This window comes from Taudactylus pleione, unplaced genomic scaffold (assembly GCF_031769625.1).
Source record: "Taudactylus pleione unplaced genomic scaffold, aTauple2 ptg000040l, whole genome shotgun sequence".
Lineage (NCBI taxonomy): Eukaryota > Metazoa > Chordata > Amphibia > Anura > Myobatrachidae > Taudactylus > Taudactylus pleione.
This window is the reverse complement of record NW_028284442.1, coordinates 1,873,840-1,889,603: the sequence shown is the minus strand read 5'-3', so window position 1 is coordinate 1,889,603 and position 15,764 is coordinate 1,873,840. Positions and strand designations below refer to the sequence as shown.

Genomic DNA, 15,764 nt, shown 5'->3' with positions numbered 1-15,764 from the left:
GCCAATCAGGCAGAGCAGAGAGGCTGTGTGCAGCAGGGGAGGCGCCGGCTGTGAGACAGGGAAAGCGCGCTCCCCTGGCATGCATTTAACCCCTGGGACGCCGCAGCGCATGCCGCTCAGCAGCAGCCCGCTGTCCCAGGGGGTAGTGGAAGCGCAGGTTGGTCGCCTGGCTCCACGCTGCAGCCAGTCCCCAGGGAGCCCCCTGCCTGGGGACTCAGGACCATGTGACCAGCGGGGACCCACCGCGGGACCCCGCTGCTTACCTGCATCCCCTTGGATCCGGCCATGGTCCAAAACATCTGGGGACACCGCTAGCCGTGACCCCAGATGTCTACCAGCATCCCCGGATCAGTACCGGCGTTCTGGTACCGGCGGGGTGTAGGGGAGACGGCATGGACGTCAGTACTGACTGTCCATGCTGTACTCCCAGATGTGCAGCCAGCGCTGCCTTTAAAAGAAACTTCAGGGGCTCTTCATAGCCCCCCTCTGCACAGTGCCTCCGACTCCGGCCAGGCACCGACGAAATTGGGATGCCTTGGCCCGGGGGCGGGGTATAGGAGAGGGACCCAGATGCATCCTGGGAGGCTGAAAACTTTAACTCTGTGGTGCCTGAAGACTGACGTCATCACCTATACCCCAAGGTATCCTGTGGATACCCTATGGACCCTGAAGTAGAAAGTTAATTTAGGACTTCCCATCATGCAGAAGTTTTTGTTAAATGCATATATGGCAATTCTATGTTTGAGGGAAACCAAATTTATTTGTGTGAAGAATGCATGAAGGATGCCTTTACGCTTTATGAACCCAGAAGACAATGCAGTGTTTCTGCAAGCTACTTCAGTACATGGATGGTCTCACTGCACGGACATTTTTGTTGTGATTAAGATGCACAAGACAAATCTCAACCCAGAGTAGTAGGAATAATAGGAATAAGTGCTATTATAACTGATCTATGCAGGGTTTCAGGCATTGTGTAAAGAACATAACATAAAGGCCTATCATCGTAGGCGTACATTTCTATTGTCCTCATACAAGACTGAAGGTTAAAACTACCAGAACAAAGTCAAACATGCCTTGAATATTTTACCAAGTCTATTATTTATTTCCAGGCTTGTTGGTATACATTAAAATGGTCATAAAAAAGGACTACAAAAATGTAGGAGTAGACACAAGAGCCCATACCTGTGTTTGTCATCTTGAGGGGTGTCATCACGTGTCCTGTATTTGAGAAATGAGAAGTTTGTGGGATCTTATTCAGAGTTTATGGCAGTGGTTCACAAACGTTTTTGAATCACGAGTATTAGAATTTTTTCCATGGCACCCCTGGGCCAAAAGCTTAAGAGAATCTTGGCAAAAATTAAACGTAGTAAATTGTGCTTATAGGTCACCCTTCGGTTCAGTTATGTGGTGGTTGACAGGGCTGCGCTGTTTTTTTCCATATTGTTTGATTGGCAGCAATTAGCACTAGTTTTTCCCATCACACAGTAATTAAAAATAATTTGATTTGGTACTGGACCACCAACCTGTGGCACCACTGCAAGTGCCCTGAGGCACCCAGTTTGGGAACCATTGGTTTATGGGGGAATTTTGTTTTCTAGAAATGAAAAATATTGCACCAAGTACATGCTTGCCTACCCTCCCAAATTCTGCAGGAGCCTCCCGTATTAAATTGGGAGCTCCTGCTACCACGCACAGCAGATGTAATCCCCAGCTTTCCTCGCTGCACAGCAGAAATCCTGGACTGCGCATGCGCGAGTACAGATGTAATGGGGGCGGGGCCTGGGCTTCAATATGTGAAGATGCAGGGGCAGGAAGTCTGTTTACTACAGAGATGCCTTCAGGGTCCACCCCCTGCACAGATCAGCTGACTCACCGGCCAAAGTTCACAGACTGCTGGGAGAGACTGATGCTCCCAGCATTCCCTGCCCAGCCATAACATGGAAGAGGAGCGGAATGCCTGCTGTCTGAGCCCGAGGAGGACACATGGAGGAGGAGCTGTGTGTGAGAGTTTCACAATTCAGAGGCTGAGCCAAAAAAAAAAAACAACTGAGATCTGTTGTTGTCAGTGTTGCAGGAGAGGTAGGTAGGTAGGTGTGTGTGTATATATATATATATATATACACACATATATTAGATAGGGATATATATATATATATATATATCTATCTGTGTTAGTGTGTTAGTGCTACAGGAGAAGAGAGGGGAATCTGTGTGCGTTTGGGTGGGGGGGGGGGGATCTATTAATGTGAATGTGTGTGTGAGATCTGGTAATGTTAATGTGGCGGGGGAGATCTAGTAATGTCAATGTGGCAGAGGAGAGACATTAATGTCAGTGGGGGGAGGGGGGGCTTGGGTGTCAGCATATAGTAAGGTGCGTTATTATATTTGTGTGGTCATCTATTGAAGAATTTTAATTAGAATGATTGTGGGGGAGCAGATACTTATTTTGTCCACATTTCCTTTTGCAAGGCCCCCTTATGCCCATGTGTCTATGGAAATGTACTGACATAAATTTGCCTCTATGTAAGCAATATAGAATATTTGTGTGACTTAGTCACATGCCAAGTGTTTACATAAAGTAATTGTAATTTAATTAGGTCCAGAACACACCCAATTGGCAATAGATACGCCCATAGATGGATCTAGACACACCTTTTGGGTGGTGCCAGACACCCCTCAACGGCATGCTGCAATTTTTACTGTAGTATGTAATCTCCCTGAAACTACTTTTCAAAAGTAGGCAAGTATGACCAAGTATTATTACATTCAATAGGCTCTTAGATATAACTTAAGCAAAGTAAATGTACTTAACACTAAAAAAACCTCAAAAATCGGTATTGAGTTGGGAGTACCAAACTACACTGTCCCAATTATTTGAGGGGGTTTTTTCCCCTAAACAGGTGGGCTCTCAATCCGCTCTGCAACAAACCCAAAACGTGTATCTATTGTAGACAACTCTTTGCCTTAACTTAATTTATCAACTAGCAATTTTCCCAAATTCTAGTAATTTTCTCAATTGTCCCAGTGTGTTTTACTGAAGGCAAACCATAAGTTTTGGATGGATATTTTCAAACCTGACAGGGATGGAAACCAATGCGAGGTAGTAGAATTATAAGAAGCTCATATCCTATGTTTTATTTACAATGCCTCTGAATTTCTTTTAATTAGGAAGAAACTCATTTTAGTAGGCCACTGTAATTTGTTCATATTTATAGATCATGAGCCAGTAGTGGTACACTGAATCCAAAGGCTTCAGAGGATGGGATTGACAAGCCCGCAACACCAGAACTAAGGGTCTGATTCAGCAGCAGACGCAATGGAGTTTTTTTTTTGTTTGTTTTTTTAACACAGATCGGGCGATTTGCCATTGCGCATGCATTTAAGTAAATACTTATCGATTACGTACGCACAGAGAATCCATTCACAAAGCAAGTGTCATGAGGCCAACATTTGGGGAAGGTAATGGAGGGGGTGGTTAGGAAAACGCAGGCGTGTCACAGTTTAAACGCCATTTCACGGGTGTGCATAAATTAGCCATTGCGACTGCATTCGCAGCACGAGAGCTCTTTGCAGGTGAGAAAAGCTGCAATGTTCGCAGCTGGTCAGACTTGCTGTACAAGCTGCGTGACTGCTTGATGTGCGTTGATTGTACTGATGTTTACGCAGGAGTGCAACATTGGACAGATATGAGAGGACAACAGTGGGTGTCTTTATGCAGGAATGGATTTGGCAGGCATTAGCATATTTTTGCAGCTGCGATTGCATTAGTGTTTACTGTTGAATCAGGCCCTAAATCTCATGGAGCAAAGAACGGTGATTGAATATGAAGCACCCCCTGAAGGAAAGGCTGCACAACCGATGCAATTTTGTGCTGGAAATAGACCAAGGGGGCTGAGACCTGAACCTTGAGGAAAGATATTGAGACCCCTTCTTGCAAAAAGAACACGATTCTAAAGAGTCAGAAGACTATTGTGTCTAGCTTCCAGATGGAACACCAGGCAAAATAAGCTTTTTGCACCCAATAATAGGCTATCTCTGACAAAGACTTCCTAGCACAAAGCATGGTGTGCACAACAGCGTCGGAAAAAGCAACCCTGTTAAAGCCAGACAAGGAAGATCCCGGTGTAGAAATGGACCCAGAGACAGAAGATCTGGCCTGAGAAGGAGACGCCAAGGAGGAGCTACCGTCAATTGAAAGACCCGCATACCAGGCCCTGTTTGGCGCCACCAGAATGGCCGATCTGCACATCAGTTTCAGCTTGTGGAGAACCTGAGGAAAGAGACTGAGGAATGGAAAAGTCCATGGAACAGGGCCTCTGGATCCAAAGTTCGCAAGCAGTACCAGGGGAGCTTACGATTGTGACAGAAGGCCACTACCATCTGGAACCTGGCAGGATGGAGGGACCATTCCCACGTGTGAAGCTCCTGATGACTGCGTTTGTAGAAGGTCTCCTGAATTTGTCATAATCAGTTCCTGCAGAAACTGGCCTTCAGCACAGAAGCGCCCCTCTCCTGGGCAACCTTTGTTCCCCTTTTTATGTCAGCCAAGGGAAATTCCTCAGACACACAAGGCACGTAAAATGGACCGTGTGGTGGGGAGTGCACTGAACAGAGAAACCACCAACTATTACAGAAAGTGGTTAGCCCAGAAAAGTACTACAAAACAAGTAAAGCCTTAAAATCCACAGAAATTCAAGGACACCAAGATTACCTAGATAACACAATGAACAATTATGGAGTTGAGAAAACAAATTGTATGATACTGAGACAGTATCGGTTTGCTTTGCAACTTTTCCATGCAAATATGATGCCTATACTCAGATAATGTGGATAATATAAAAAACCTGAATAAACTGAATGAAAATTATATTCAGTGCTCAACAGAGTAACCCTGATAAACTGAGGTTAAAAACATTAAACAGACTAATACTGAGAAAAGCTAAAATTTTGATCAGATTACTGAAAAACAAATATACATACACATATATAATACAGTAGAATCCTGATGGTCTGAAAATACAGTGGAATACTGACTGAAAAAAAAAAAAAAAAAGTGGAAATCCTGTCTAAAGACAAACAGCACCTTGCACACAGACAGAAAAGATAGCACAAAAAAAAAAAAAGTCTAAATCCATCTACCGTGCACCTATATAGGGGAGGTAGAGACAGACTTTATAACCTGGCAGCAGCTTGCAAGGTATAGGGGAGGAGGGAACACTCCATATGAGGATAACCTGCCTGCCCACATCCCAGGAGGTGTGCAGGAGCCTTTGGCAGGCTGCCTAGAAGTGAGGGTGCAAAAGGGTGGAAAAGGAAAGAACCGGCCAAAGGTTCCTCCTCCAGGCAGATCCCCAGGGGCTTGTTGCATTGGAAAAAATGTCCCTGGTGGTCCAGTGTGGGTGCAGGCTGAGACTGCGGGCAGCCTCTTAAATGCTTTCACCTTTATCTGGCCACAGCTGTTGTCCCCGTGTGCTCCATGGAATGGATGACCGAAGTGCCAGAGCTCCGGCCACCAGAGCAGGGATGTTGATGGTGCAACCGATGCCTCTAGTGGCATAGCTGGCAGCTCAATAATAAAGTAGAAAAATAAATAAAAGGCTACAAAAAAAAACAAACAAAAAAAACGGGGACTCTAAAAGGTTTCAGGACAGAAATATTCATTAGTTCATAGGTAATTCTAGTGTCAAGGTACTTCTAACATCATAAGGCAGACAATTTTATTCTAAATATTCTAAGACTATTTGCAAAAAAGTAATTTCTATTCAATCAAGTCAAGTGAAGTGTATACTCACTTATCTGTAGCTCTTCTCCTGCCACCTAGAAAAAAAGATGGGAGTTTTGGTTCACTAAGGGTGGGTACACACCTAAACGACCGGCAATCGTGTCGATGTTCAGAGCGATTTGTCTTCACCCTGGACATCGCATGATTGCCAGTACACACTTAAAAGATTTAATGAAAGACGGAACAATCACTGTTCCGCCCTTCATTAACTTGTACAGGCTCACATGCGATAATCGTGTGATTGACTGTGCAGCACAGTCAATCGCAAGATATCGCATGCGACCGCAGGAACGCGCAAACACACAGCACGATATGCCCAATTTGGTTAAATCGGGCAGATATCGTACAGGGGTGTATGCACCCTAAAGGGGCATACACACGTAACGTGTAAGTGTAATGAACGATTTTTACAACAATGAATGAAAATCGTTATGTTTGACAGTCTGATATGGACGATGAACAATAACTACAAATGGGAGCGCGCTAGAATGATTATTGTTCATCTTTAGAACTCAGAAACTGAACAATTTTTTGAAACGATAACGACAAATCATTCAATAAATCGTTACGTGTGCATGCACCTTTAGTAATACAAGAATCTTGTAAACCAAGAGACAGATTACTACAATAGCACCACCTGTGGATCTTTTAAATTGTGTCAGCCAGTAATGAATACACCTGTGCACCAACTAGAACTGGAAAACATGCACTGTTAAGGGTCCCTGAGGATTGAAGTTGGGAAAGACTGGTATAGCAGCTTTTTTCAACCAAACATGCATTCATTACATTCTTACAGCCATCCCAAAAACATACAAGAACAAGATATCATTTATACTTTTAAATTTAGGAATGGAGTACAAAAACAACAATTAGACCTCCATGGCCAAAAAGCATGACATCTAAAAAGGTGGTCACACATCTAAAGATCTGTCCAACCAGCCAACTAGTTGATTGGTTGGAATGAAAATCTGTAAGGAATGAAAGCAAATGACAATCAGCAATTTGCTCCCAAATGCCGGAAAATAGACAAAAACTGTTGTTTGAACAAATTGTTTGGATCAAACATTTAACAGACTTGTCTGACGACCATTTTCATCTGTTTTCTGGCATTTAGGAGCAAATTGCCGATCATCATTTACTCCCATACGTTACCAGATTTTCATTCCAACCAACTAATTGGCTGGTTGGATGAAAGTTGGTCTAGTGTGTGGCCAGCCTAAGCCTGGTTTTAGGTTTTCATATAGGTATTTTAGGTCATATGTGTTTCACATCGGCATACCTCCCAACATGACCCTCTCCAGGAGGGACACAATGCTCTGTTCCTGGACTGGTAATTTATAATTGCAGACACCTGTGGTGAAGCACCTTATCAATTAACTAGTTCAACACAGGTGGCTGCAATCATAAAATTACTGGTCCTTAAAACCTGGACAGTAAGGGTGCCTTGAGGACAGAGTTTGGGAACCTCTGCACTATAAAATTCTCAGGCAGAATTCTCAATGGTCATGTTTGAAAAATGACAGGACCTGATTGGAGTGTGATAAACTACCAACCAATTTATCACTTTTCAGAGCTTAGTACATCTACCCCTTAAGCCGGGTACACAATAGACGATATGTCGTCCGATCCGACACACAGTCTATGTTGCTGACTTATGTGCCCTATTGCGCATATTGTGAGCGGGGGCCACGCTGCTGAATCCAGCATGGGCACTGCCGTCGCTCAGTCGTTGGCAAGTGTGTACGCAGGCTCACCTGCCGGGTCCAGTGACTGACTAGTTCGGGCACACTAGACATCGTAGAGTGTGTACCGGCCTTATGTCTTTAGCCAAGAATTGGTTAGTGTGTATGCTGCACCAGGGCACGATGATCAGTCAACAACCCTTCGGATTGGTCACCGACATAACAAGTACAGCACATGCCATGTCTGTCCCATCAGAAAGACATTGTTCAAAATTTGTAGTCTGTACGGAGATTGCCTAATCCTGCATACAAAGAGGGGTATTCAATATGGGAGCGAAAAGTCCATGCTGGACTTTTCGCTCCACATCAGAGAATTTCCTGGGATAAAATATCGGGCGCGCGCCCGCTTTATCCCCGTATTCAATATGAAACCTGCGAAAACGGGAAGGTGCGAAGTGGGATCTGCGTAAAAAAATGAATTTTTCCTTGAATAAATTGTAGGACTCCCCTAAAGTTGTAAAAACATGGGGGATCACTATGGGTACCCCTGTTTTAGCCTGCAAATAAAAGTCGGGGATTTAAATAGCCGCAGCAGGTGTTTTTTTCCCGACATTGAAGAAGTGTTGCAGAAGACCACTTAAGTTGTTTTTTTCGTTTTTTTAAGTGGTCCCATCAAATTTGGGGTACTAGCATATTTTTATGTCCCTAAAGTAAATTTTAAAAAATTCTGCAACTATGCACCTGCCGCTAATAGCTTATTCTAGAAAACACCTGCCGCATACTTGCAGAATCGCCCTGAACCTATTTCCTTATTTTTAAACACCTTTTTCCCCACCCCAATTTTTAAATTAATTTTTTGGGGCGTCTATTTTTTTTTTAAACTTTTTTTGACAGTTATTTTTAAAATGTCATTCCCAGGGGTGCAGGCTATTTTTTTTAAGCATGCTCCAATAAAACCCAATTCTGCACTTTTTTTCGCCACCTATTCAGTGGTGAAAAGTTATCCCCGTTTTTTTTCAAAGACTTTTCGAACCTGCGAAAAGTCTTTGAAATCGAATACAGTGTAAAACCAAAACCAGCGAAAATGACGTAATTTTTTGCGAAATTATCGCAAAAAAAGACTTTTCCCTCCATACTGAATACCCCTCAAAGAGTCATGATTGAAGTCCAGATGACTGTTTTAAACAAAGCAATTACAGGGTAGTGTGGACGCTCCACATATGGTGTTATGGCGATAGTTTTATTTGTCGGAATTTGTCAAGTCATTGGCAAATCTGTTAAGTGTGTACCTAGCTTTAGAAGCTGTCTGGTTGCTTTGTGCAACTTTCTCACTCTTCACGGCTTGATACATGTTCATTATCCCAAAGCTGCATACACACGTAAAGATTTTCTGTCCAACCATCCAACTAGTTGATTGGTTGGAATGAAAATCTGGTAACGTATCAGAGTAAATGATGATCAGCAATTTGCTCCTAAATGCCAGAAAACAGATGAAAATGGTCGTCAGACAAGTTTGTTAAATGTTTGATTGAAACAATTTGTTCAAACAGTTTTTGTCCATTTTCCGGCATTTGGGAGCAAATTGCTGATAGTCATTTGCTTTCATCCCTTACCAGATTTTCATTCCAACCAATCAACTAGTTGGATGGTTGGACAGAAAATCTTTACGTGTGTACCCAGCCTAAGGTTTATGTACAGGTACTTAACAGGCACAGACACATTAAACCATGTTTGAGTGCTGCATATGTTTTTCTTGTAGAGGTTACCCTATTTTATTTACATTCTGTTTACTATCTGCAGAAAACAGAATACAGATTTTCTACTAGTTTACAAAAATTCACATCCCCTTCAAACCAAATAAAGGTGAACAATAAAAATGGGATATTGAGAGAGGGAGGGGTAGGAGGTATGAGAAACCAATGTTACATTCAATAAGCATATATTATTTATCAACGAGTTTTACCATTCACAGCAAGTGATACATTGCGTATGATAAATGGTGCTCCAGCCAATCAGCTCCTAACTGTCATCTGTTTGAAAAATGACAGTTGGGAGCTGTATGGCTGGAGCACCATTTATCAAACATATAACTCGCTATGAATGATAAAACTCGTTGATAAATAAGACCCTAAAGCTGGCCACACATCTACAGATTATCTGTCCAACCAGCCAACTTGTTGATTGGTTGGAATGAAAATCTGTTAAGGAATGAAAGCAAGTGACAATCAGCAATTTGCTCCCAAACGCCGGAAAATGGACAAAAACTGTTGTTTGAACAAATTGTTTAGATCAAACATTTAACAAACTTGTCTGACGGCCATTTTCATCTGTTTTCTGGCATTTAGGAGCAAATTGCTGATCATCAGTTACTCCCCATACGTTACCAGATTTTCATTCCAACCAATCAACTAGTTGGCTGGTTGGATGCAAGTTGGTCTAGTGTGAGGCCAGCTTTAGGGGGAAGTGTACTAAGCTCTGGAAAGTGATAAATTGGAAAGTGAAACTACCAGCCACTCAGCTCCTGTTATGTTACAGGCTAGGTTTGAAAAATGACAGTTAAGAGCTGATTGGGGCAGATGTACTAAGCATTGGAGAGTGATAAACTTATTCATGGCGAATCGTGAAGCCTGAGCCTTCTGTTTCACACAGAAGAAGAATATGTCTGTATTGTAAATGAATACCTTCCACGGGTGAGAGTGCTTGACAATATACAGTGTGTACCAAGCATTTGTTTAATATAAGCATGGCAGGAAGCAGAGCAGCACTGTTTTAGACACGCCAACAATGCACTATTTATAAATCCTGGCAAAAGTATGCTTTGGGTAGGAAGTGGATTTAAACATACACTAAGAATTTGGAATAGACGAATAATAAAATTGGACTGTGATATAATGAATAATTTCAGTAATATGTGGCAATAGAAAGTATACTCAGATGCTTGCAGTTTATCAAATGCCCCACATTTGGGAGAGAGAAGTGTTAAGCTGTAGTACAGGAGGCATCCCTAAAAGAGAAAAGCAAACATGATCAGGAGATAAAAGAATCGAATAGCAAAACAAGAGAATTTAGTGATAAAATAAAAAACAGAATTACAGTAGATGAAGAGCATATAGAAATTGATGAGCCCCCCAAAAAATAGAAAAATTTGAGAGAGAGAAAAAAAGAAAATGTAACATTTAGGGGTGGGGGGGGGGGGGGAATTCATTTACCCGCGATAAATGAGCACGGGTAATAAATGGGAGGTAGCCTTGGGCATTAACGCCTGGGATTATTCAATTAGCATCCCGCATTCGCCCGATAAACGCACGTTAACACAGGTTATCGAGAGTAAACGCACAGTATCCGTGGTAAGTTTATGGACCTGTGCGTTAACTGGTAGTTATCACTTTAATGGGGATTTTTTTTTCAGGTCCCTTAGTGGGCTAAGGCAGAGCTACTTCTGAACTCCTAAAGCACATTTTTTTGAATAATGCTGGGTACACACTGGCTAACATATCAGCCGTTCAATTGAACAGCCAATACAACGTGTGCACGTCAGCCAGTGTGTACAGATGATATGTCTGAACGGAATCGGTATGAAATCTGTTCGATTCCCGGCAGCGCCTGGCCGACAACAGCAGAGTTCCCGGCAGCAGAAGCCCGACAGCGCGGGAAATCCCGATTGTGGATAGGAACGTACTAACTAACCTAACCCTCCTTAGGGGTGCCTAACCCTAACCTCTCCCCCCCCCCCCCCCCCCCAAGTGCCTAACTCTAATCCCCCCCTTCCCCACTGCCTAAACCTAAGTCCCCCGGGGGGGGGGGGGGGTGCCTAACTCTAACCCTCCCTCCGGCCTAACCCTCCCGGGTGCCCTAAACCTAACCCTGCCCCCCCCCCCCCCGCGGCTGTCCGCTCGCGGCGCCCGGCATCCCTTCGATCGGGATGCTGGGCGCCGGTCTCCCGGCGTCGGGGAAATGTCAGGAGTCTACATCTAGACACCCTCGCCGGGATATGACAGTCGGGAAGCCGGCTGCCGGTATTAAGGCAGCCGGCTTCCCGATTGTATACCGTGTGAACGGCATTGTCCACAGACATATCGCGTCCCCTGTGCAGCACAGCCGATGGCAGATATATCTGCTCATCATGCAGTCAGATGACCGCCTGTACAGTTGCTGCAGAGTCCGACGGGGAGGGGGGTGGGGAGGTCACAATGCCAGCAGGATCCGTGGCCATAGGCAGGGATGGTTGTTCAGTGTGTATGAACCACCATCTGCTGATATACAGTCAGGTGCATAAATATTGGGACATTGACAGAATTTTCATATTTTGGCCTCTATTCACCACCACAATGGCTTTGAAATGAAACAAACAAGATGTGCTTTAACTGCAGACTTTCAGATTTAATTTGAGGGAAATTACATCCAAATCAGGTGAACGGTGTAGGAATTACAACGGTTTCTATATGTGCCTCCCACTTTTTAAGGGGCCAAAAGTAATGTGACTATCAACTCAAAAGCTATTTCATGGACAGGTGTGGGCTATTCCCTCATTATTTCATTATCAATTAAGCAGGTAAAAGGTCTGGAGTTGATTCTAGGTGTGACATTTGCATTTGGAATCAGTTGCTGTCGACTCTCAATATGAGATCCAAAGAGCTGTCACTATCAGTGAAGCAAGCCATCATTAGGCTTAAAAATTAAAACAAACCCATCAGAGAGATAGCAAAAACATTAGGTGTGGCCAAATCAACTGTTTGGAACATTCTTAAAAAGAAAGAACACACCAGAGAGCTCAGCAACATCAAAAGACCCAGAAGACCACAGAAAACAACTGTGGTGGATGACAGAAGAAGAATTATTTCCCTGGTGAAGAAAAGCCCCTTCACAACAGTTGGCCAAATCAAGAACACTCTCCAGGAGGTAGGTGTATATGTGTCAAAGTCAACAATCAAGAGACGACTTCACAAGAGTGAATATAGAGGGTTAACCACAAGATGTAAACCATTGGTGAGCCTCAAAAACAGGAAGACCAGATTAGAGTTTGCCAAACAACATCTAAAAAAGCCATTACAGTTCTGGAAGAACATCCTATGGACAGATGAAGCATGTTGGTGGTAGTGTCATGGCGTGGGCATGTATGGCTGCCAATGGAACTGGTTCCCTTGTATTTATTGATGATGTGACTGCTGACAAAAGCAGCAGAATGAATTCTGAAGTGTTTCGGGCAATATTATATGCTTATATTCAATCAAATGCTTCAGAACTCATTGGACGGCGCTTCACAGTGCAGATGGACAATGACCCGAAGCATACTGCAAAAGCAACCAAAGAGTTTAAGGCTAAAAAGTGGAAAGTTATGCAATGGCCAAAATCAATCCCCTGACCTGAATCCAATTGAGCATGCATTTCACTTGATGAAGACAAAACTGAAGGGAAAATGCCCCAAGAACAAGCAGGAACTGAAGACATTTGCAGTAGAGGCCTGGCAGAGCGTCACCAGGGATGAAACCCAGCGTCTGGTGATGTCTATGCGTTCCAGACTTCAGGCTGTAATTGCCTGCAAAGGATTTGCAACAAAGTATTAAAAAGTGAAAGTTAGATTTAGGATTGTTTAGTTTGTCCCATTACTTTTGGCCCCTTAAAAAGTGGGAGGCACATATAGAAACCGTTGTAATTCACATCTTGTTTGTTTCATTTCAAAGCCGTGGTGGTGAAGAGGCCAAAATACGAAATTCTGTCAACGTCCCAAATTTATGCACCTGACTGTATATCTGCAGATATAGCTTTCCAGTGTGTACCCAGCTTAAGAGTCATCCCAAATGGAGACAGCCAGAAGGGCACAATTAACATCCACATGTCTTTCATGTAACTGATTTACCAACAAAATTGATGAGACTAAATCATTAATATACATACAATATAAATAAATTATGAAAGCTACAATTCTTATACAGTATATTGTGAATCTGCGGTTTTCAGTAAACTGAAGTGTTATTATGCTTTTTATTTCCACCTACTGGAAAAGTGGATATTCTAGACTATACAACCTGGCACTGGGAGATTGAGAGATCATCATTTGCTAATAAAAAGGTGGCTAAATTTAAATTCTTGATTTTGGAGCTTCCTGGTGGCCTCAGAGATTCGCATCTCTCTTATGATGCATATACACAGTCAGATTTGCTAGATGAACGATTTCATCAACGATTTGTGAACGATTAAACGATTTCAGACCGTATTAAAATGAATGAAATCATCCAAACCTTACTGCAAACACAGTCAATGTCAGATATTGTTATCTGACATGCAGGAACGCGCATCGTTGGTTGATGCATGCCCAACAAGTCAAAGATACGAACGATTTTTTACAATCGTTATCGTTCATATCTGATAAGAAATCCAACCGGGTGTATGCGCCATTAGGTTATTTTGAAAGTTTGACTTATGGTCTCACATTGCATGTATGAAACTAAATTGACATTCGCCGGTATGCAGAGTTGTACGCAACTCTGACATCAGACTCCCACCCATTTATGTGCTTGGTTTTGTGATCCGTGAACAACTGCAACGGCTTTAGCTTTGATGCAAAATAAAATAAAAAAGTAATTGGGTCACAAAAAAGCAAAAAAACAGCACTTATATAATGAACATTTCCAATAGATACTCTATACACAGTTTATAAATAAAATGAAAGTGCATTTAAAAAATTCTGAAGATAATTCAAACATACAAAGTAAAAACATTCACTAAAAAAAAAAGTTATGAGTGAAGAATTGAAAAACTCCTTTAGAATAAGATTAATTTCCAGAGTCTTTTGTTGCATGCAGTACCTGAAAGATTGTATTAATTCAGGACTGCACTCCCTCTCTCAGTCTTTACCGTGCAAGATTAATCCGGGGTTGGTTAGGCGGTGACGTGCCGCTTTGAGAGATGGTCCCCTTTGTTTCACGAGTTGATGCTGATCTCCTAGGAATAGCAGTTTGTGTCTGATGTTAGGACTGCATAGAGTCTCCACTGATGTATAACACCTCTCTGGTACCCAGGGCCGAGCGGCCAGTTACGCTGACTACGCAGGTGCGTAGAGCACCAGCCAGCAGAGGGCGCTGTGGGCGGCGGTTCCCAGTGCCACAGTCCTTCCCGCATCCCCCCCACTGCAGGGAGGCTTCATTTGCCGGGTGCCCACTGAGATTTAATTACCTGGTGGGCCCAGCTCTTTCCCTGCAGCGACAGCCCCACCTCCCCCCCCACGGGCACAGAAAGGAGAGTATTCCCTAGAAGTCCTCCAGCACACTAAATTGTACCTGCAACAATACGGCAATATAAATGCACGCAACAAATATCTCTGAATTTCTAAGTACACGATAAGCTGCCAGGCCACTTCATGGCTTCTCCGATACAGTTATGCAGTCGTTTGACAGTCTGTGCTGTGCATACACTGAGCGAGCAGTCGTTCAGTGTAGGCTCAAACATCCCCTAACCTGCTCAACCTGACGTTATCGTCAGGTTGTTCAGCATGTTTGCCCGATGATAGATTTATAAAAACGACCAGCGGGAGCGCGCATCGCTGGTTGTTTTAGACATTTTAATGAATGATTAGCGCACGACTAAACAAGATCGTTAAATCGCTCATTTTAATCGGGTAGTGGATGTGTGCCTTAAGAATACATAACTTTTGTTACATGTATTTACAATTATACTTATAAAGCCTATTAATATCTAGCAGTTTGATTTAAGCTGAATGACTATAAATATACCAAGATGGTAATGGTATATTCGGAGGCTTGTCCATAATTTTTAGTTAAATATCAAGGCTTTAAAAGGTGGGTACATAGACAATAGTTCGCCCGATCCGATGGATCGGGCAGACATATAGGCTAATGTGCACCCACTATATCAGGCCATGCGCTCTGTTTGGTCGTCAGTCGCATCGTCAGGTCGGCCCTACATGCAGCTCAATCTGACAATGTGACAGACGACCTTATGCAACGGGATGCGGCTGGTTCTAACAAATAGCGGGCGGTCAGCCACCCGATATGTTGGCCCATTGCCATTGCAGTCCATCGCATTGCTGGGTACACACATCGTTTAGTGTGTACCCCAGCTTCAGATACAATTCCTACTTACTGTACATGTCTTATGTAAAAAAAAAAAAAAAAAAAAACACACGTTTGACAAAATCTATACCTTGTTCAAGACAAATGCATCTCATTGTGCTTATAATGCATTCCCATTAAGAATACACGTTTACACCTGCGTTCACACGCTAAAAGTTGAACAGCATCGGTATGTAATTCCGTCATCGGACGCAATACAGATGCCAGAAT

The 15,764-nt window shown here is 43.0% G+C and overlaps 1 protein-coding gene across 2 annotated transcripts in view; it reads right to left on the bottom strand.

The window, feature by feature from the left end:
• CUNH12orf75 (chromosome unknown C12orf75 homolog) overlaps nucleotides 1–15,764 on the bottom strand; it is a 54,583-nt gene that overhangs the window by 13,575 nt on the left and 25,244 nt on the right. For both annotated transcript variants that reach the window (XM_088453628.1, XM_088453638.1), the window contains exons 2-3: nucleotides 5,793–5,817; nucleotides 1,183–1,218 (exon numbers count right to left, since the gene is read on the bottom strand). In XM_088453628.1, coding sequence (XP_088309754.1) covers nucleotides 1,183–1,218; nucleotides 5,793–5,817 — 61 coding nt within the window. The remainder of the gene's footprint in view (nucleotides 1–1,182; nucleotides 1,219–5,792; nucleotides 5,818–15,764) is intronic.